Source organism: Patagioenas fasciata, chromosome 3 (assembly GCF_037038585.1).
Source record: "Patagioenas fasciata isolate bPatFas1 chromosome 3, bPatFas1.hap1, whole genome shotgun sequence".
NCBI lineage: Eukaryota > Metazoa > Chordata > Aves > Columbiformes > Columbidae > Patagioenas > Patagioenas fasciata.
Window position 1 is genome coordinate 57793506 of NC_092522.1, and position 24010 is coordinate 57817515.

The 24010-nt window shown below is 40.1% G+C and overlaps 1 protein-coding gene across 1 annotated transcript in view; it reads left to right on the plus strand.

The window, feature by feature from the left end:
• UST (uronyl 2-sulfotransferase) overlaps positions 1-24010 on the plus strand; it is a 167523-nt gene that overhangs the window by 80397 nt on the left and 63116 nt on the right. Inside the window, exons 4-5 of the mRNA XM_065835205.2 lie at positions 5575-5654; positions 23233-23386. Of these exons, the coding sequence (XP_065691277.1) occupies positions 5575-5654; positions 23233-23386 (234 nt within the window). The remainder of the gene's footprint in view (positions 1-5574; positions 5655-23232; positions 23387-24010) is intronic.

A 24010-nucleotide genomic window follows, 5' to 3' on the forward strand; every position in this document is an offset into this window, starting at 1 on the left:
ATGCAGTCTGCTGTTGTTAAATAAATTTAAGCACGTAGGTGTTCTTAATGACTGCAGAGATTGCACATAACTAGAATCCTTACTCTCATTGCCTTTTCCAGTCTCCTTCCTACTAAGAAATTTTCCTGAGTTCTGTGTGCCTGCAAGCAATTAGAAGAGCAGCCTTTGAACATCCTATGGGCATAAGGGAGTGAGTTCTGGAAAGAGATGGATTAATTTGTGCCTTACTGTTTGCTGTAATATTTCTGAGTAAATTAAATACAGAAAATAATATGTAGTATTCATGTGTACAAACTCAGTCTAGTTGATGGTGGCTTTAAAATGACACATTAACTACTGCAAAATGACTTCTTCCTCACCCCTGGCTTCTTTCTCCACCCCCATTTTTCTGCATTTGGAGTAGTAAGAATGAGTATGCTTATAGGTATACAAATACCAATCACATATGGGAGTGACTGATAGTTTATCCTCATATTGTTTCCTTCCACCACTAATCCTTATGGCTGCGCAGCCAGCTTTATATATAATTCGACTTTAACACACTAAAAATCCATCACTAATTTTTCTTAAATGCTTTAAAAGAGAGAAAATTGGTCTTAGCAGCTTGGGGAGCTGAAGTAATTCTTGAAACCATTCCAAATTTTTGAGAGCTGAAAATGAAGACCTAGTCTCATTCCTGTGAGTTGTTTATGGAAATGAATACTGAGATGAAAGTGATATACAAAATACCTGTAGATACTTGTGCCTCCTGGACCCTACATGCCTTCAGTAGAGACTGAAAACAGTATAAAATGGTAAAGAACTTACAAGAAAGACAGAGACTTTTTTTTTTTGTCTTGTTTATATCAATGTTAGTGCAGACCATATTGTCATCCAGCTGACCTCACCAGAAAATCCCAGTTGCCTCACCATTCTTATATATTTTGACCTCAAATTCTCCCAGTGAAACACAGCAGCTTAAAAAAACTAGTAAAGTTTTGGCTGCTGTCTGTGTGAGTTTATTACCTGAATGTTTCTTTTTTTCCCAGCAGAATTTACCTATTGCAAATCTTGAACCAAATAGAACTGCTCTGAGCAGTCAGTGTCGGGGGCTGGCCGATTCCAGAAGAAGAGGGAAAGAAGGTGTCCTCTCTCGCAAGCCCGAGTTGGGTTTTTGTGTAGGGACGATGCCATGGCTGGAGCAAAGCCATCTCTCCACGTTTCTCCCCTTTCGGGGAGGGCCTTGTGTCTCTCAGTGTCTCTCAGAGTCATTTGACTGTGCCACCTGCTGGGTTGTTATTTGCAATGCAGCAATGGCTGAGTACAAATACACAGATTTTGCCGAGCCATTATGGTTTCTTCAGTATGGCCAACTGAGATCCCACAGTGGTGGGGTGGGACAGCAGGCAAGGAAGAACCCTTCCTCTTAGAGTATTGCCTCTTGGTGCTTTTACTCAGGTGGGCTATACAATTCAAAAATAGCTTGTGTTTTACAGGATTTTTCTGTGGATCTGGTCTTCTTTAAAGGTCCTGTTTAAAAGTCAGTGCAGAAAATGGATTTTAGAGAAAAATTTAGAATAAAAGCTTGAGCAAGGAGCCACAGTGACAGAAAGATTTACACTAGGGAGCAAATCAGCATTTAGGCTAAAAGCTCTGTTCCTTACAATGAATTGCTGTTTGAGGAGGAGGGGGTGAAATGACAGCAAATGTGTGTTGACTGCACCACAGAGGTCTTTGCTACTGCTTGCTGTGGTTTATCATCTCTGCAGACTCCTGCCGTGCGGTGTACGTGCTCCCCTTTCCTCAGGGAGCGCAGAGCGCCCCGTAATTGTGGTTCATTTGTGTGTGGTGGCCGAACTAAGGTGGCTGGGCTGTGCCCTGGGCTGTGCTGGTGGGTGCGGGTTGAGGCTGCCACCCCCTATCTCCCCCCATATGCTCTTGTGTCCTGGCACTCCACCCTCCTGGAATCCTGGTTTAGCACCATTAGCTCTCTGGTGCAATGTAATTAATTTCAAAAGCAAATTACTGTTTTTTTCAGCACTGTTTCACACAAACAGCCTAATACCCGCAGGAGAGATCCAGGCAGCAGCGAAAAAGAGGAATGGTTCCTTTTGTCCTCTTATCCTAGTGATCATGTGCTCCTTTTAGTCTTCCTCTGGATATTTTTACAGATTGTCCCTCCAAACAGGAGAGATCCAGGCAGCAGCGAAAAAGAGGAATGGTTCCTTTTGTCCTCTTATCCTAGTGGACATGTGCTCCTTTTAGTCTTCCTCTGGATATTTTTACAGATTGTCCCTCCAAACATGGGTTTATTCTGGTTCATATCTCTCTCTTTCGTCACTCATTCCATCCAAAGGTGCTTGCTTTCCTCAGCTCTCACCCTTAGCTCACTCTTCCTCTCTGTTAGTCCTCTACACTAGTCACCTTGTAAAAAAACAAACCAAAAAACAAAGGAAAAACAATACAAAACAACATCAACAAGAGAAGAGACCTTACTCTTCTGGGAGACATTGGAAGATTTCTCTTTGGGGCTTTTTTTTCTCTTTCCTTTAACATCATCTTAAAAGGAGGGGCAGATCACTAGGTTTTTCTGAACTATATGTTTGGCTTGTTAGGCTGAAATCAGTTCAGCACAGTGGGATCGGAGAGAGACACCCATGGGAAATATGGCCACAATTTGCATGTGGCCATGAGCCATTACAGTTATTTATTTTTCCCTCCTGACATCTGTGTGTTGTTTCTGTTGAACCTTACTTACCCTTTTGGCAGGGTTTTAAGAAGAATGTTTCTTTTTTTGTTTGTTCATATGCGCATTGTAGCTTTATCCACATCTGCTTACAAGTCCAGTTGATCATTAAGTGTCTAAATACGAAGGTACTTTAAGTCAAAACAGAATTCTTTGTCTGCTTTGGACTAAACTAATATCATAGCTCAAGTGGTTGAGTTTGGTAGCAAGAGATTAAAAAAAAAACAATACAGGAGCCAGATGCTGTCCCGCTCTCTGTGCATCTTTCCAGGCTCCCTTTGCACCTGAGGCAGAAGGGCCTGTGCCAGTCCAGCAGCAGGTTGACACAAGCCTGACACTGACAGCAGTTGAAGTGCAATGGGAAACATGGTGGTGGTACGATGTGAATCTTCCTGGTGTCAGCCAATCGATCATAGAATCATGGAATAGTTTGGGTTGGAAGGAATTTTTGAAGCTCATCTAGTCCAACCCCCCTGCAATGAGCAGGGACATCTTCAACTAGATCAGGTTTCTCAGAGCCCTGTCCAGCCTGGCCTTGATTGTCTCCAGGGATGGGGCATCTGCCACCTCTCTGGGCAACCTGTTCAGCCCCAGGGTGAGCTGAGGGGCAAGGGAGGCTTCGGTGGTACTTCTAACACATATGCCCACCCACACATTTATCTAGCAGTATTATATTAAAGCTTCCTGTCTTTCTAAACTCACTTGGATTACTTTGTATGGGTAGGTTATTTATCTTTATATCTCCACATTTATACTCTTATGATACTTTTTCATTTTTTCCAAGATGGAATTACAGTGATGACCATAGTGGCGTGAATAGAGTTTTTATCTCACATCAACACCTTCTTTCTGCCATCTTCCTTCCTTTCCTGATGCAGACCGTTTTTCTCTGTTTGTTTGTTTGATTTGGTTTTGTTTTGTTAAATCACACGTCATCTTTCCATCTTTCTGTTTTCTCTTGTTTCTCTTTTCCTTTCATATTGCCTTTCTTTTGGCAGTCTCTTCTTACATTCCATTTCCTTGGGTTTACAGCCTGTCTCAGACCTAATATGCCTTGATATACATGGTCTATACCCTAGTATAGCTTGAGGTACTTGAACTAGTTAGACAGGAAAAGCCTCATCCTGAGAAAATGGACAAACTGAACCATTTGCTTCAGTGCTTATCTTAGATGTATGTGTATAAAATTGTGAAAGGTAGAGCGAAAGTAAGGAAAAGCATTAGTGTGTGCGCTTTTTTATTCAGTTCTTGAAGTTAAATGGTGTTAACTTGTGTAGTCTGAAAGAAGACAGCAGGTTATGTATCCTAGGAAAAATGGCGAATGAAAGATGGATGAGAAACAGTAAAACCTGACACACAGTGTAAAAACCATGATAAAACATCAGTATGACAAAACTGGGAAATAGAAGGAGGAGAAAAAAAAGATAATTGATGTCACTTAAATGTAGTTTAATATTGGTTGTGGCAGGGACGTGCTACCATGGTCTTCAAGCTTTTAGTGCAGTAACTCATCACATGCCCGTCATTTCATCTTCACCATGTAACAGGCTGGACCCCGTGTTTTTCCTGATTTTGTCTATGTCAGCTCTAGCACTCAAGCTTTAGGAAATTTTTTTTGAAATTAATGTCTCCTTAATAGTGTTTAAGTTTAGTACATGAGTTGATATGACTCAAACAAGAATGTTTGATTCACCTTCTCTTATCTCTTTTTTTTTCCAGTTATGAATGTCTGTTACTTTCTATCTTACTCTATACTACTCAGTTTATAAAATCAGTAAACCTATCATTTAAAATGCATTTGTGTTCAGTGTTCATATTATAGGCTGCATTTAAGCCTGGAACAGGAAATCAGAAGATAAATCTTAGGAAGTTAATAGTAAGGAAGCAAAATTAACCGAAACATCTCAACTCTCTAGCATGATGCTCCAGTAGCCACTTTCAACTTTCTCTAGATCAGGGGCATCAAACTAATTTTCACCAGGGGCCACATCAGCCTCACGGTTGCCTTCAAAGGGCCAAAAGCAATTTTAGGACTGTACAAATGTAACTACTCCTACATTTAAACAGTCCTAAAATTGCATTCTGCCCTCTGAAGGCAACCACGAGGCTGATGTGGCCTTTGGTGAAAGTGAGTTTGACACCCCTGATGTAGATCATAGCTACAGCTCAGCTTACACAACACAGACATTCATACCCATGGTGTGCAGTCTTCAGTATATGCTGTTTACATTATTCCACTTTAGTGATCTGAAATTAAATCACTTATTAAAAACAAAAAAAAAAAAAATTGGGTGAATGTGCCTGAACTAGAACGTGGCATCATCTTCCTAAGACTGCCCATTTAATTTGGACTCTGAATTTGCTGTAATAACACAAGAAATGAAAGTGCTGATTCCTGTATTTAAACAACCTAGTCAATCAGTGCTTTGGCAATGTTGGCGATTTTTATTGTTATATGGTCATTGGCTCAGATCCCATTTTCTTTGACAATTTCAGACATTTGAATTTTGGCATTCTGATGTATAGAGCCAGTGTCTTCAGAGGGCAGCTGCCACTTGCAAAGCTCTGATGCAGATTTAGTTTATGCCTTTCTTTAAACTGATACCCACTTTTGGAAGTTAACAAGCTCTATGATAGCAGGATGGTGTCTTCAGCTTGACCTTTCTTGCTTAGACATGAAGTAGTAGTCATGCTGTCTTGATGACAGTGCTTGGGAGGAATAGTGGGGAAGGAGTCCCTGAGTAATTCAGAGTTGAGAACTACATCATCATATGTTGTTTGAGAGTTATATATGTCTTAACATGCACGTTGACGTAACATGGAAAATTTGATTTGTTAATTTTTTTTAGATGGAATTGATTAAAAACATAAGCACTGCTGAGCAGCCCTATTTATTCACTAGACATGTTCATTTCCTCAACTTCTCAAGGTAAGGCATTTTTTCAGTTAAAAGTCTTTTTCATTGATTTCTATTAATTGTAATGCATAGAACGTTTTCCCTTCTTCTTGGTATATGAGCAATACAATGTACTTCCCCTCCTTGTTTTCTTCTGGCACTGAAAGTCACATTCAGAAGTTGGAGTTTTTTTCCTGCAGTCTCTTTGCTACAGAACAGTTATGTGCAGTATGTTTGAGAAAAGCCAGGATGCTTTTGCATGCCTTTGCCTCCAAGATGATCTTGGTTTACGATGTTTCCAGCCAACACACATGAGATGATAACTTGGGTCTTTAAACTGTCCACTCATGTTTTAACAGTGGCAGCACACTGTTGTGAACGTTTCATCTCTGCATAGCCTAATACGAGACTGAAAACTCCACTGAGTTCATACATTTTGTACCTGCAATGACTCTTCACCAATTTAACCAATTTAATTTTGTTCTGACAAAACAGTCCCCCTTCCACAGGATGCAGAAGTATTTATAAGCCACACAGGCAGATCATGCTCTGTGTCATGGGAGTGCAGTCCCTTCTGGCAGCTATTTAAAACCATGCAGCATTTCTCTAGAGACATTTATAGCACAGAATGTGAAGAAAATTGAATTTGGATGAAACTTCTGAGGAATTTTTGGAAGGACACAAATGAGTGATGCCAGATAGCATTTAGCCAGGACACAGAGGTTAAAGCTGACTGCAGATGGTTATTGCCCAGGCTGTAAGTTGAATTTGGAAATTATATTCAGGAACTATGCCATCTGTGCCACTAGGTTGGACTCCTCACATTTAGATTTTTAAAAATCTGTAGAAGTGTGAATTTTCTACAGATCTTTGCAAGAGCTTGTCTAACTTTCCAGCATTTTGTTTACATGGTAATGTCAGTGCATGTCTTTTGAATGTATGGCTTCAGACATGGGCAGAGAGTGTAGTAGAAAATGAAAATTTGTGAGGGGCTGTTGTCTTGGTTTTTTTTAGAAAATAAAATATTTGCAGCAATTGGAAATTCACTTTATATATAACTTAACTATGGACATGATTTTGCTACATGACAACAAGGAGAGCTGAACAAAATTTCGATCTTCCATGTTATCTGTTCTGATTCCATAACAGTTTAATTTCTAATGTATTGTCTTTAAAGAATAAATCTGACTGGGGTGGGACTTCACATCTTTGGTAAATGATCTCTTCTCTCCACTGAAATGCAAGATCAAACAACTAGCCACACCTGAGTGTCAAAGGAATGTTTCTTGATTAAACTGATTTTTCAGAGATGGTACACAACATTAGGTACATGACAACAAGTTGAATATCGTTACCACTTGCTCCTCCCAAGATTTGATTTTTTTAATATATATATGGTACTTCCTTGCCACATAGGTAACATGTTTTTTTTCTGTAGTGTATCCAGGAGATGAAATCTCTACATTTTTCTTCCAATACAAATTTGTGAAAATATATAAAAATTATATAAGATGTGTAAAAGTATTTGCAGCTTCCTTTTTGGCTGTTCCTTGCAAATGTGGAAACTTCTGTTAGGAGGATGCTTGCTTTAGCTGTATAAAAGTGAAAAGGCTGAGTCTTTTAAATGAGATATCATTGAAGTGCATCAACATTGCTCACTATTGGTTTAGCATTTCCAAGTGTTTTCTGATAAATTAAACATTTATGAGACTTTTAGTCTATAGTTTCAAAATATGTTGGCAGTGTTACATCCAACAGTGGAGTAGCATGCTGAATATTTTCTCTCTTCCTTAATTCTAGGGTGATGTTTTTTAAAAAACTATATTTCATTGAGGAGTGATTTTGCATAAATTTCATAAATATGATTTAGATACATGTTATAAATATTACAGTGTTGTGAAAGTGGCTTAGTTTTACTTGATTTTTTTTTTAAACTTTTCCTTTATATACCATCTCTAGTGGATAGCTGAACTCAAATCAGCTATGAAATACGATTCTTTCCATTTGCCCCAGCCTTTCTGCCAGCTCAGCGCAGAAGCCATGCAATACCCTAGAAAATAAAGGAATGAGGGTTGAAGTATGGATGTGGTGTTTTCTGGCTGACAGCTGAAGACCTCAGCAGCAGCTTGCCATGAGTAGGCAGTGCAGTAGGAGACAACAGACTCCTGACTGCAGGCTTGGGGCAGCTTCAGATCCCTGAAAGGCTCAAAGTTCAGCCTGAAGAACCCCACTTTGGTCAAACCCCTTGCTCCTTCCCAAGGGAAGAGATGAGGCTTTTAACATAACATTGTAGCAGAGCTGTTACTGGAAACTGTGAATTTTTGCAGGAGCAGCCATCCTGGGGACTAGGGCAGTGAACGAACTCACTTCTCTTGTTTGGTATTTTGCACCTCTGAAACCAAGTTTTCATTTGTGGGAAGGCATAAGGAATGCTTTATTCTCCTTCCTTCTTTGCTGCTCTTTTGGTTAAGCTTGAAGGTTACTGTTTGGATAGAAACAGCCTCTTCCACTTGTCTTGCACTTCTCTGGTTGAGTGCTTTCAAGATCTGTAGGAATTACATTAAGCCATTTGGAGCATATCACCAAGGTACTGGAGAAGCAGAGAAAATGTAAGTGGAGTCGTGCAAAGCAGGAGTCTGCTTTGCTTTTGCTTATTGGTGCTTCTCAGCTTCCCAAACAGCAGTAAGAAAAATAAACTTGACTTTTATTTAACATCACTGATGTGAACAGCAGCAATGACAAATCACTTGGATTTCCCCCATTTGCATGCCGCACCTGCTTATAAACCTGTCAGCACTTAAAGCACTCTGATTATTCAGAAAAGCATCGTGGCATTTACTCATGTTTCCAACTGAAAAAAAAAAAAAATACTGTATTGTCTTTCCAGAAAAAAATCTCTAGTGGAAGTGAGCTAAGCCTTCCGTGGTGAGTTTGAGCACATGCCTGTTTCGAGGCACCAGTCGCCTTTTGCTGAACAAAGTTCTAAAAACTTGAAAATCTAATCCTGACCTGAATACTTGCCAGGGACATTTTCCCCTTGTTTCTGAACAGTGTTTTAAGAGGGCCTGCTGGTTCAGCTGAGTGAATGAATCCTCATTTATTCTCCTACATCTTTGGATTGAGAAAAGATAGTACTGAACTAAAAGACAAAGTAGTGCAAAGAGGCAGACAAAAAGGCAAATCCTGAAAGGACTCATTAAAGCAAATCTTACGTGAATTTTTACAGACATAAATCTAATTTGTTACAGCTTTGAACAGATGATGGAAAACTAGGTTCTTGTTCTTCTTTGATGTGAGTGAATATCTACATAGTGCTTGTCATCACTGGAAAATATTTTATTCCCAGTGGTTTGCAACTTCTGTTGCCAGTCTCTCCAGTGCAGCTAGGGCTGGCCTTAGGAGATGACCCAGTACCTCAGAAGGGTGACTGCTCCATCCAGTCCATTTTGGGACCATTTATTTTGGGGAAGGTGGCTCTATTTATTGAATTCTCTGTTACTTGTGAATCCTGAGCAAGGCTTTTCATTACAGCTCTATGGTCACCATCCCGCTCGTTTCATCCTAAATGCTGGACTGATCTGTCATACCTGGCTTTATTGTAATGACCCTACTTGGAAATGTTCTTACATGCAGAGGCAAATGTTTAGGTGCTTTTTGATTTCATACTGGCTGTTGCTACTGGGGCTAGCTCAGCATGGGGTTTTCTTGCTCTTGATTGGAAAAAAAGAGTATACTTCTCAGAAGTCTTCTGTGAAAGCATCCAGTCTGCGTTTGAAAGCATGGAGTTACACCAGCTCTGCCACTCCTTGGGCACTTGCTTCCAGTTGTCTGTCAGCTTTATTGTTGAATTATTGTTGCTAATTTCTAATGCGAATTTCTCTGGCTTTTTCTCCTTATTAACTGAAATGATGTTTTTGTTCCCTGGTGATCCCCATACTTCCACTACTGCCTACAAACACCTTTCACTATTCCTTTTTATCACAGGTATTCTCAAACCTCTTGCCACAGGTGTTTTCCTCATCCATTTAATAACTCAATGACTCTTCTCCCAGATTTCTCCAGTAGTTCCATAGACTTTAATATTTATATCAATGACCTGGATGAGGTGACTGAGTGCACCCTTAGTTAGCTTGAAGATGACACCAAGTTCGGTGGAAGTGTTGATCTGCTGGAGGGTCGAAGGACCATACAGAGGGGTCTGGACTGGCTGGATCATTGGGCTGAGGCCAATTGTATGAGGTTCAACAAGGCCAAGTGCCGGGTTCTGCACTTGGGTCACAACAACCCCAGGCAGCGCTACAGGCTCAGGGAAGAGTGGCTGGAAAGCTGCCTGGTGGAAAAGGACCTTGGGGATGTGGGTCAGCAACTGGCTGAATATGAGCCAGCAGTGTGCCCAGGTGGCCAAAAAGGCCAACAGTATCCTGGCTGGTATCAGGAATAGTGTGGCCAGCAGGAATAGAGAAGTGATTGTGTCACTGTACTCAGCGCTGGTGAGGATCCACGTTGAATACTGTCTTCAGTTTTGGGACTCTCATCATAGGAAGGACATGGAAATACTACAGAGTGTGCAGAGTGGGTGAGAAGCTGGTGAGGTGCCTGGAGCACAAGTCTGATGAGGAGCAGCTGAGGGAACTGGAGCTGTTTAGCCTGGAGAAAAGAAGGCTGAGGGGAGACCTGATCACTGTCTACAACTACCTGAAAGGAGGTTGAAGCATGGAGGATATTGGTCTCTTCTCTCACATAACAAGTGATAGGATGAGAGGAAATGGCCTCAAGTTGTGCCAGGGAGGTTTAGGTTGGATATTAGGAAAAAATTATTCACAGAAAGGGTTGTCAGGCATTGGAACAGGTGCCCAGGGAAGTGATGGGGTCACCATCCCTGGAGGTGTTTAAAAGGCATTTAGACGAGTTCTTTTTGGACATGATTTAATGCTAGAGTTAGGTTACGGTTGGACTCAATGATCTCAAGGGTCTCTTCCAACCAAAACGATTTTATGACTTTGTTAAGTATAAGGATCAAAACTGTACTCTGGATCTGAATCAGCATCACTAATGCTGTAGATGATAGACCAAAAAAACAAACAAAACAAAAACAAACAAGCAAACAAAAAGCCACCATTGCAGTCCTCATACTTACACCTTCTAAAACTACAGTTGTGCCAGAGTGATCTGGGCTTTCAGGGCAAGTTGTTTTTCCAGTGTGTTTCCTAGATCCTTCCCTAGTCACTGTTTACCAGGCTGCCATTTCCTATTATGTAGAAATGGCCTTCACTCCTTATTCTTAAATATGTTATCCAAGGGAAAAAAAATGAGCAACATTATGCATGCAAAATAACTAGCTGCCATCCTACTGCAGTAGATGTTGTTGAAGCAATAAATTCTTAGTATTAAAAAAAAGCCCTTGATAGTTTTGTGTTCTCTCAGAATACTGAGATCATTGGCTTATGTTTGAAAAAAACAATATATCTAAAATCTAAAATATATATCTACACAGCTTCTCACATGCTCAAGGAGCTCTAGAAGTTGCCAGTCATAACCTGTGCTGTGGTCTGCAGTGCACAGGGTAGAGGCACCCATCTTCACTTGTGCAGAATTCAGGAGGTTTGCCCCCACACAGATGTGTGCCCAAAAAGGACACATTGCAGGACCAGGGTGACAATTGTCATTTATCTTTCTCATATTCCTGTTCCTTTTCAAAGTCAATGTTGCATGTATTTAAAAATAAGTTTGGGAGCCATTAAATTAGTAAAAATACTGATAATTTTTTGTCTCTTTCTGAATTGAAGTGTATATACTAATGTTCCTGGGAAAAGCTTCCAAAATGTTAATCAGAAGCAAATATTAAAGTGTCTGTACTGTTAATCAGGTAAATATTTATATGCTGATACATTTGCTAAGATTGCAGGTGTTACTGATAAATCCAAGCAGTACAGAATCTTAGCCTGCAGAGAGACAAAAAGCTGTTTTAGGATAGCCACAGGTTGGTTGCTGTGCTTTATCGTAAATGCAGCTTGTCATCTATTTATTTAGATTGAGAAAAAATGAAGCAGGAAGAAGCTTCAAGTTTGTGGAAAAGCCCCACTTGACCTCTTAGTAGTCTGCAGAATTAAGTAACTGTAACTGCCTTTGGGCAGCTGGACAAGATGCTCGGCGTTTGCTCCAAGTGTCACAGATTTCAGAGAAGCAGAAAGAATGTTTGCAGGAATGCACAGGGGGATAGTGAGGCCACAGCTTTGGGTCAGGGTGAATGAAGGATGGGGAGAATTGTGCGACTCTCATTTTGGACACAGGAAGGCAGCTTTCCCCTCTCTGACACCGAACTGTTATCTTCAGATTACGCGCTCACGGATCCCCATTTGGGCAGAGCGGGAAGCTTGGCTGCTCCCTCCTGTCTCAGGCTGAATGAACGTTAGAGGGGAACATGTAAAAACCTAAAGACGTGTCCCTGTCAGTGAGTGGTGAGTGACTTTTGCGTGTTTAAAGGCTGGCTGATTAGGTCAGGGTAAAGTCATAGGAGGGAGAAGCGTTAGAAAGACCACCCAGAGACAGAAGCAGGCTTTTTCATGTCTCACTGGAGCCATGAATTCTCTACTTTCTGCAGTAGTTATAGGCCACCGGGGAATGATCTCCTTTAAAATTTCCTATGATGTGGTAAGGAGATGCAGAGATAAAGCATGGACTCAATTTAATCTTACATTTAATTAGCCCTTATAATTCAGTTCAGTATATCTTATTTGTTCAAAGCTGGGATGAATTATTGCCCAGCATTAGTATGCAAGGAGTCTTTTCTGCGTTGTTGGGCTGCTGCCCTCTTCTTTCAACTGCAGTTTAATATCTGCGGCGTGTTTAGTGTCTGTGTGCATGTGCTCGAGGGGAGGAGACAACACTTTCCTTTTAGCATAATTTTCTAAGGAAATAAGACTCATACAGTGCGTCCAGCTATTCTGCGTGTTTTTCCAGCTTCCCCACATGCCTGCTTTCTAAACAATTTCTAAACCCGTTGGCCGGTTTCAAACTAAATTTGGAAGGCCAGCAGGAGACTCCCATGCTGCTGCAGGTACATCTGCTGAAGGGAAAGCCGAGGAAAATAGAACTACGGGGCCTTATGCTGGGCCACAGCCAGCAGCCATCTCCCTGTGTCCTGCTTGGAGGGCAGCCCCTTGCTTAGAGCATGAAGGGTGTGGAGGGATGGCTTTTGGGGTGGAGAGAAAGATATGTTGGATCTTCTGCTTTGGAAGGTGCTTGCCTTTGGTCTCTGGAAGTAACTTAAGAAATATTTCTGGTTTTCTGTTGTTCATTAATTAGCAGAGTTAATATATTAAGTTATTGTTTTCCTTGAAAAAGATGGGTTTTGGTCTCAGCATTACTGATTTTTTTTTTAATATTACTCTTTTAAACAAACATAATGGCCTACAGTAACTAATAAAAATGAGTAAATCAGGCTGCTGCAGTGGCAGACAGTGTCACATGCAATAGTCCTGATCAGTTCAGACACTTTCCTTCAACTCTGACCTGAATTCTGAATTATGAGTAGCACATACTGTATCAAGGCAGAAATAGACAAAGAGAGATTCAGTCTGGATAAGCCCAAAACTAAATTCAGTTTCTCAATATTGTTCAGCTTTTTTATTATTCATCAGATTTGTGTTTTTCCTCATGCAGAAGCAGCTTTAAGAATTGCAGTTTAACACAGCACTTCGACACTACAATGTTCTCGGGCACTGTAAATTGTATCTGTATCCAACAAACAAAAGAGGAGGTACATGGTGAAGAATTAACTTGACTGTGTGTCATGTAAGCTGCATGTTTGAAAGCAGGAGCACACTCTGTGCTGACAGCGCAAGTTTGAAAGCCTTGCGTCTTAGACTGCTGGTAGTTTGTAAGGGTGGATGATGCGTTTGCCATTTTTTTTATCTTGCTTTGCCGTGACTTAACTTATGTATGTGTCTCTGGTCCATTGATTTGGAAATAGAATTTCACTTTTAAATGTTTGCATAGACCGGTAAGAGATCAGTAAAACCAGCATGATTCTGTGATGCTGTCTTCATTGACTCAAAACAGAGTCATGGAATATTAGTTGCAACACTCAGATTTATTAGTAACTTGGGGATTCTTGTTTCTCCCTTTCTCTGGATTAAGTAATGCTACACAGGACATAGGTGTTTTGTAGAATATGCCTATGATGTGTTTTAGCTGTGCTCCACTAGCTTTTGAAAATAGCATGCTGGGCAAATGCATGGAGCTGGACTAGAGAGATGCTGCGGTGTACTTCCTACGAACAGCAGTGGCTGAGCCAGTTTGCACTGGTTCTGTACAGCTCAGCCATGGGAGGGATTGGGCTCTTGGAGTGGCTTATTGAATCAGCATCTTGAAACAATGATTGCAGCCCAAGATCATCTACTAAAGTAGTTTCATGCTGTGGATTTTTTTCTCCTTTAAAAACAAACGAACAAACAAACAAAACAAAATACCACCAAACATACACACCTAGGAAGTGTCATTTAAAATATGGTAACAGATTATTTGGGTAAGCACTGGCTAAGTTCCTAAAAGTAGGGAAATGTCAGATAAACTTATGTGCCCAGTGTTAACACTGTGTCTTTATGTATGTTTATTATAATCTACACCTTTTGCTAACACATAATTAAACACTTTCTACCATCATGTGAGGTCTGCCTTGTAAAGTACACTTTTTATGAATGGCCACACGGTGCTGTAATCCCTCCTACATCTTTTTTCCTTTTTTATACTAATTTTTTTTGAATGATGTGAGTGTATAATGATGTTTTTTACTGTGGCTTGATGGAAGACTAAACACAAATCTAACGTGCAGTTTAACCTTTATGTGGTCGAAGGGTTTTTTTCAGGCTTATTTTTTTAGAAAGCATTACTCTGTGGTGAGCTTTTCTACAGGTTTTAAGATAATCTGTTTTAAAATTTGCTTGCCTAGATTTCCCATGTTCTTCACATATTACACTTTTTAGCTTGCATTCAGCTGATAATACATTCTCAGAACGGAGATGGTTGCTTGAAATTTGGTTACGGAAGGTGGGATCAGGCGTAACACCTGAACTATCCTTTTTTACTGTTGTCTGGTTTCTGTGCTCACATTCACACTGTAGATTATATTACTAGTTTGAGAGTAATTTAAGAAAGATCTGACGTTTAGAAAAAGGTTTGAATAGGACAGCAAAACAGAATAAGTTGTACTTAAGGATTTTGGAGCTGGTAGTAGCAATTACATAGATGATCCTGCCTTTAGGCAAGAAGATGGATTGTGGCAGTCCTAAGTCATTTCTAGTCTTTCTCACTATTGTGTAATGCACACTACAGAGTATCTAGATTTGAACCTAAAACCTTCATCTTTCAGGAAGAAAATGTAAGTCTTGATTCAAAATCACCATGCAGAACCTGCTGCTCTTTGTAAATTCTTCAGTACTGAGTTGGTTTCTCAAGTTGTAAACTGAAAGTTACTTTACCTCTTAATTCTTCTGAGAAATCCAATTGACTTATTTTCCTTGGATCTCAGACTACATTTGCCCACTATTCCCCTATGCAAGCTTTCATATGTAATTTCTTACATGCCATGGTGCAGTCATTTCAGCCTTCTCTGTGTTTTTTTCCCTTCTTATTTTCTTTTCAAGCTAAAGATTTCCAGTTTCTTGACATTTTTGTATTGCAAGGCATTATTTTTTCATCCTTATTGTGACTCTGCAGTGAACTTTGTGCATTCTTTCCTTAAAATGGACTTTGTCAGTGGCCACATCAGTGCTGTGCCAGGTCTTTGTTTCTCTCTGCTCCTGCTTCTCAAAAAAGGGAAACTAGGATTATTTATGGCCTATGAGGTCTCACATGTTCCTGATAATCTGTGGAGGCATGCAAGTCCTTGCCAGAATGGCTCCTTCCCTGTGACTGTCTTCTGGTTCTAGGTGTTTTGAATTTTCTTTGCCATACTACAAGTGATATTTGCTTATGTCTTGTTTGCCCTGTGGCTCAAGTGGCTTTTCAGCAGCAAACCATTTCCTTCATTATTCTCTCCTTTTGCAACTTCATTTTCTGAAAGTGTTATCAGTAGTTTTGCACTAACCTTCTGAGTCACAGGTTATCCTATTAAACTGTGTAGATTCAAAGACTCAAGCATTATGATATCCACAGCTCCGTATTTTATAGTGATTAGGTAAAATTTCATATGTGGAACAGGTCAGCCATGTTTTCAGTTTCTGTTACACTGATTTTTATATTTTGTACATTGTATACATGATATGAACCACCAAGTTACAGTTTGGTTTGTTTTGTTTTAATTACACCCAAATTACTGTATCTCCATTTCCATAAGGACATTCTTAACATTATCTTGAGTAGCTCTCTACAAAAGCCATTTCCACAAGACAGCTGGAATCACCCGTGACACTCTTGAGAAATGTATTCATACAAGAAGCTGCATGTGCAGTGCTGAGTGCTTTGCAACATGTTTTGTGTTATAACATCCCTAAAAAGTCAAGCCCCAAGATTTTATGTGAACGTAACTATCTCAGCCAAATCTGTGATCTCATCCGATGTTGAAGGTGTATCTTTCCAACACACCATATTTGTTGATTTAATACTTTCCAAAGAGCTGTATCAGCTGTTCTACTGTTTTCCGGGAATTTACTGTAACAATTTGTAATTAATTTTCCTGTTGCTCTATATAATGTGCAAAATTTGCATCTCTGAATTATAGTGAAAGGTTAATTCGAGGTGCAGAGAAATCCTGAGCCAGACCTTTGGAAAGTTTTGAATACAGGGTATCTGGAATTAAGTAATTTGAAATAATGCAGAGCTTGATTGTAGCTGCTGTGAGTGTTTTGTAGAGAATTAGTGTTGTCTCTTACTTGTTCCCAGCTGTAACTTTGCATCACATAGATGAGATCCCAATTAGTATGTCCATCTCAAGTGTTGCCTTTACTTGAGTTGGGGATCCTATGCAGAACCTGTCAGGATTTGTCTCACTGTTCTTGCTGTTCGTTATGCATTTATATATTAAAATACTTTGATGTCCTCAGCATAATGAAAGGCGTAGGGAAAAAACCCCTCATTGTTTAGCATGCATGAATGTAAAAGACTGACAGAAACACAACACAAAACATTCTTGGAGATTTATAGGATAATTAAATAGAGAAATATAAGGCTTAATAGTGTGATATTTTAGCCATTCACTGGTCTGAGGCAGTTTACTAAGCAATTGCCAGAGGACTCAGTTGTGATTTTTACAATGACATTAGACAGACACATCACTTTAGAAGCTGAAATTTCTACTATTGAAATCACAGCTCCAGAAAAGGTAATTAATGACCAGAGTGTTGCCGGTTTGCACTGTTTTACTGTTAACCTTGAACCACTGGGCATTTTGGAACCCCACGCACACCTCCCATTCAAGGCCACCACAGCCAAGGGTGCAGTTTTGAAATAGAAAGATTCATCTCAACTCACTTTCCATTTTTCCCTCGTAATTCCAAAGAAAAGCCTGGAAACATAGCCACAGGGTAGGGTGAAGGTGCAAAAGCTGGAAACAAGGCACTACAGACAAAAGCAAGAAGATTAATTCCTTAGTTTTGGAGGCTGGCAATACCGTTTAGTCCCAGGCAGGCAGAACCTCAGCCTGCTCCTCTGGGAATCTTTGCAGAGAATGTAGCAGCTTGTCCTTGAGAGGGTCCTTGGAGCACCCCCAGAGTTGCCCACCGCCTTGTGTGCAGAAGGGGGTTGCTTTGTCACAAGTGCGTGCTAATACAAGATGCTAAACTTCCATTTCAAGTTACCTTTTTCAGAAGACAGATTTTGATGTGATTGCATCTTATTTAAGTCCTAAAAAGGTGAAAGTTGTATATTAGCACTTTTACGTGATCTCCCTGTGAAGCTGTGCTGCAGAGCAGGTGATGGAGCCATAACATAATCAATGTGTAAAGCTTGCAGGGCAATTACTCTTCCAGTGCATGATTCTCATTTTTACAGAGCTGTAAAAGGAAATTGTGCTTCCTTTCTAAGAAGGACACAATATGCCTGTCCATATTAATATTAGGTGAACGTCAGTTCTTGTTTGCTTCCATTATATTGAACTTCTAGCAGCCAACTAATTTGTCTAAGGGGAGATGTTTTACATTAAACAAGTAAGAGGCAGCCAAAGTTCTTATAGAGGATAGGCTGGGAGTTGTCTTTTCCTCGAGGAATGTGGTTTGCCTGCAGGGATGGAGGAGCCTGCTTCTGCTTGTGCAAAGAGTTTTGTGCTGAACGGAAATGCAGGCACCTCCTGAAGTGACGTGACAGGAGTACCTTCCTATTTAACCTTTCTTAAAAATTATTGAAGTGAAAAATCATAGAAGCTGAGAGATCCTCCATTTTACAGCTAAGCAAATAACTTTGGTTTATTTTTATTTATTTTTTTTTTTAACTCATAAGGGGTTTGTAACAGATCTTGAACAAAGATTTTGCTTATGTAAGTAATAAAATTGGAATTCATTGGAGACATTCTTCTAAGGGGCAGACTTGCAACATCTGGCATACTTCTCAGGCCTTTTTATTCAGTTTTATTTAAAAAAGGATGGGGGAATATATTATTAATGAACCTAAATATCATTGATTGAAGCCTTCAAATATGCTAATTATTTTGATGAGAACTCTAAAAATATACCTGTCACAACAGCGCGGTTAAAGCTACTGGGATTTAATAGTGTATACTAAATAAATAAGGAGAAGTTAAGTAGAGGAGAGCACTGCAGAGGATCGGTGTGTATGTTTTCAGTGCTCTGCTGGAGTGGTAGTGTCGTGGCCACCATCTCTACCCAGTTGTGGAAACATGCTGCTGGGCATGAGAATGATAAGGTACCTTTATTATCATGCAGAATCCAATCCTGATTGCACTCAGAGCAGGTAAGCCTTCTGCTCAAGCTTAGGAAAATATGATTATGTCCTTTTTTGAATCCTTAACAATAGATATTTGAATATAAATAAGATGACATGGTGTATAATGAGAGCACAATATGTTACTGTTTGCAAGATCGTTTTCATGTGGATGTTGTTAATTTGAAAAGTTTCACTCTCTAGAGCTAAGGAATATTTGAGATGTTGTGATTGATAGGTACCTAAAAATATGCAGAACATACTTGAACAAATGGAGTGTTGATTTCCCCCTTTTTTTCTCTAAATAGCTTAAGGTTATTGATTTTTAACTAGTAGAATTCTTTATGCCATGTGAGTGCTGCTTAGATTCCATAAAAGAGTCTCAGTACAGTCTGTAAAAACAAATGGCTGGAATTTGAAGTATTATAAACTATGTTTTTTAAAAAATGCAGATTTGAATAAGAGCCAGACCAGACTTAATTTTTCTAAAGATTCCCTGCTTGTTGCCTGGTGGAGCAACTGGAGCTGGTTGTAGACCAGGCTGGTTACAGTGTGTAGGAAGTCAGAAATTTGAGCTTGTCCTGTGTTGGTGGGGGGCACAGTCTCCATTTCAGAAATGAGAAGTTCCTCTGTAGCTCTTTGTGAAAGACTGACCTCCCATCTCATCTGTCCTCTTGGGACAGATGAGCGTGCATGTGCCTCTTCTTTCAGAGCTGTCAGTACTGAATTTACAGTTCACGTGTTCAGGGACATGACCTTACCCACAAAAGGACGGGCTCTGACACTTTGGTGGGTTGGTTATGCAATCCACCCCCTCCTTTTTTCTTCAGAAAGACAATATGTGTTGAATATTTCTATCTAGCCAACTAATAGCTGTCTGCTTTTGATTTTTTTTTTTTTTTTCTCTCTTCTAGGGAGCATTTAGGCTTAGCATCCTCTACAAAAGCCAGGCAGGATGTCCCTGCTCTCTTGATTCTTTGGATCTTGTAATCTTTCTGTAATCTGCTGCTGTGGTCATCACTTCTTGCTGTCTTCATTCCTTCCCCTTTTCTTTGCTCTTCTCCACTCCCTTCTGTCTTTAGATTATTGCAGATCTGCATCAAGCAGCAGGAAGATAATATGTTCAGTAATTTAGGTGCAACCTATTCTTGCCAGCAATTACACTTGAAAAATCTGTTTCTCACAGCTACCCACCATGGTGTTCACCGAAAGCTTTCTATTTGAATAATTATTGACAAAGCTTAATGTCCTCATTGTCCTACGGTAATTGCAAGAATACTTTTTTTTTTTTTTTTTAATGTAGGTTTTATTTCTGCATAAAGACAAAAAGCAGCAAAGACGAGCTCAGAGAAGAATTCAGGGTACTGGTTTCAGGATACTTCCCTTGCACACCCATGTCCAAACTGGGCTATGCACTATGCAGGAAGCAAGAAGCATCTGCCTTCTTAATTGGATTGTTTGAAAGTTTTATGCTGTCTGTGCAATTTCAAATTATGGCAGTGAACCTGCAACATTGAGGTCAATGAGATTACCGATATGCATAGTTATTCATAAGAGAAGCCGTTGCAGACTGTATTTAGTGGTCTGGGGAATCATGGAGAATAAAAATCAGGTTGAAACTATATGAGATTTTTCTCTTTTACTAGAATTCATTTTTTTAAACAGTTTTACTGGTTCTTCAATATTTATGAGGAGCCCTAATCTTTTATTATACATATTTAATTATTCATCTAACCCAAGAGTTAAAGAGAAGCCAAGAGGATTGTCTTGGTGTGGAGCATGTCTTCAGTTTTCTCTCTTCTAATTTAATATTTTACATTTTAAAAGAAAATATATAAATTGTGACTCAAAAAAACATCAGAACAGCATTTAAATACTTAAATATGGCTATGTCTTCAAGCTTCCAAAAATAAAGCATAAGTTAGTGCTTAAGTAAGAATTGTTGTCCTAAGTTGAGGGAACAGAAGGAAGAAACATAATTCAAGTTGCCACACTACGTTGATGTGCACAAGTCTATGGGGCCAGATGGGATCCACCCAAGGGTTCTGAAGGAGCTAGCAGAGGTGCTCACCAAGCCACTTTCCATCCTTTATCAGCAGTTCTGGCTAACTGGGGAGGTCCCAGTTGACTGGAAGTTGGCAAACGTGAGGCCCATCTACAAGGACTGGAAGGAGAATCCAGGGAATTACAGGCCTATCAGTCTGACCTTGGTGCCAGGGAAAGTTATGGAGATCATCCTGACTGCTATCATGTGGCACATACAGGACAACCAAGTGATCAGGCCCACTCAGCATGGGTTTATAAAAGGCAGGTCCTGCTTTACCAACCTGATCTCCTTCTATCACAAGGTTACCTGCTTAGTGGATGAGGGAAAGGCTGTGGATGTTGTGTACTTAGACTTCCATAAAGCCTTTGACACTGTGTCCCACAGCATTCTAGTGGAGAAGCTGCAGCTCATGGCCTGGATGGATGTACTCTGCCATGCATAAAGAACTGGCTGGAGGGCTGGATCCAAAGAGTTGTGGTGAATGGAGTCAAATCCAGCTGGTAGCCAGTCACAAGTGATATTCCCCAGGACTCAGTCTTGGGGTCATTTCTGTTTAATTTCTTTATCAATGATCTGGATGAGCGGATTGAGTGCACCCTCAGTAAGCTTGAAGATGACACCAAGTTGGGTGGGAGTGTTGATCTGCTAGAGGGTAGAAGGACCATACAGAGGGATCTGGACTGGCTGGATTGTTGGACTGAGGCCAATTGTATGAGGTTCAACAAGGCCAAGTGCCAGGTCCTGCACTTGGGTCACAACAACCCCAGGCAGTGCTGCAGGCTCAGAGAAGAGTGGCTGGAAAGCTGCCTGGTGGAAAAGGACCTTGGGGTGTAGGTCAGCAGCCGGCTGAACATGAGCCAGCAGTGTGCCCAGGTGGCCAAAAAGGCCAACAGTATCCTGACTGGTATCAGGAATAGTGTGGCCAGCAGGAATAGAGAAGTGATTGGCTCCCTGTACTTTGCACGGGTGAGACCCCACCTTGAATACTGTGTTCAGTTTTGGACCCCTCATCAAGTGGTAGGATGAGAGGAAATGGCCTTAAGGTGTATCAGGGAAGTTTAGGTTGGATATTAGGAAAAATTTCTTCATGGAAAAGGTTGTCAGGCATTGGAACATCCTATCCAAGGAAGTGGTTGAATCACCATCCTTGGAGTTGTTTAAAAGATGCATACATGAGGTTCTCAGGGATATGGTTTAGTGACAGTGTTAGATAATCCTTGATAATCCTTGAAGGTCTTTTCCAACCAAAATGATTTCATGTTCTTGAATCAGGCAAATCCCAAGTTGAATTTATCCTATGAACTTCTCAATCCAAAAAGGTTTTATTTTCTGCTTTATCTCACAGCATATGTAGTCTGTAAGTCTGTTCCATAGCATAAGTGTCCATCCTTCAATTTTGACCGTGGAACAGTGTAAGCAGCTTTTCTTTTTTACTTCATTACGCCCATTCTCCTGCTGCTGTATATTGACATAAAATATTCAGTCAATATTTTAGCACTGTGAAAACACGGTATCATCATAGACCTTCTCAAGCTCCCTTTTCCTCCTTTCCTCTTTTCGTATCCTACCTATTAAACTGAAGATGTTTGTATTAACTACCAAGAGGAGGCAAACAAGAGGGTAAAGTTGAGCTGATGAGGTTACTCTGGTTTACCCTGTTTCCCTGAAAATTATACAGGTTCTTATATTAATTTTTGCTCCAGAACTTACTACTTTTTTACACTTATAGCTGCCTGGACACATTTTAAATTGACTTTTTTGTGAACTGTAACTAGGGCTTATTTTTGGAGTAGGGCTTATATTTCAAGCATCCCAAAAAATCATGCCAGGGCTTATTTTTGGGGTCAGTCTTTTTTTTGGGGGGGGAAACGGGGTGTCTTCTCATCTCTAAATTGCAGGTACCTCTGCTGCATTTTGCTTTTGTGTGGAGCCTGATCACAGCTGGTTTTACCCTTTCATTTTCCTTGGATTTGTATGTACTTGAAATTGATACTTAATTTCTCTTTTGAAGCAGGAATTTTCATATTGACTTTTTAAAAAATAGTCTTCCTGAAGTGCAGTACAAAGGTAGGCCATTGCATTACCCTGAAATAACCTCAAATCCAACCAGCAGTGCAGGCTGGGGGTGAAAGGTCTGCACAAGATACAGCAAATATAAAGATGAAAATTCCGTGCATATCTGTCAGTTCATCCAAAGGAAGTATTTTGAAATAGGCTTGAATGTTGCAAAATCGTTTGCATGTTACAATGCTCACTCTCCAGGTGAAGGTGATCCAAGGCTGCCTTATGGCCATTGGTGTCAGGCGGTGCTTGCTCTGATGTTACTTTCCAGGTTTGAAACGTGTGGAGAAGAAATGCTCATCCTTAGATTCAGCTGCAGAAGGTTCTTCATCTGAAAACAGCAAGGAGAAAACTCAAGAAACAAAACTTTCGACACAGTGGAAAAAACAGTCTTAAAACAAAATGTTTGTAGTACACAATGTGATATCATACTGACGATTAATCCTAAAGAAATCTTGCATGCTTTTACAAAGTTTTGGTAGCTAGTTGTAAGCTTCTCAGTTTCACTCCTAACCTTGTAAAAAATCTGAACTTCTGCAGAGAGTAAATTGAAAACATTCAGATGAGAGATGGATGCATGTGCCTGTGTGGAACCTTCTGATGAGATTCACCTGTTTTTCTTCCCACCAGGTTTGGAGGAGACCAGCCAGTGTACATCAATATTATTAGAGATCCCGTCAATCGATTTTTATCCAATTATTTTTTTCGACGTTTTGGAGACTGGAGAGGAGAACAGAATCACATGATCCGTACCCCCAGCATGAGACAGGAGGAAAGATATCTGGTATGTTAAAACAAAAGGCTCTGATTACTGATTTCCCAGCATCATTACATAATGCTGATGTTCAAACTGGATGCTTGAAAAGTGGGAGACTGAGGAATCTTCCGTCTTGTGTTTTTTCCTCTGTTTTTTTTTCTTGCTTGATCCTTAGTTTGGTCAGCTTTAGTATGTAGAGTGTTGCTGATGAATTCAGTGATCCAGTTTGATGTTGTATAAGCTGACAGCAAATCCCAGGTTGCCACCATCGAATTACGGTCCCCTCACTGCATTTGATTTGTACTTTATAGTGGTTAGGCATAATAATTCTGCCTAAATTCAGCACTGTGAATATTCAGACAGATTTTTAGGTTGAAACTGTGTCTGTAACTGTGCAGCCTCAGAGGAAAATTGGGAAAGGGAGCAACTCAGGCCAAGCCTCTAAATGTTCTTGCTGATAAGTTGTGCATAGTGTCCTTTATACCAGGGCTCTGATCTCAGTTCTTGGTTTGGTTTTGTTGCCTTTTTGGATTAAGAAGGCAGCAATAATGCTGGATAAGCTGTTCATAATAAATTTTAATTTTGCACAACTGCTGAACTGTCATAACACCTGTCAGCCTTTGTCACAGACAAGGTCCCATGGCAGTAGGC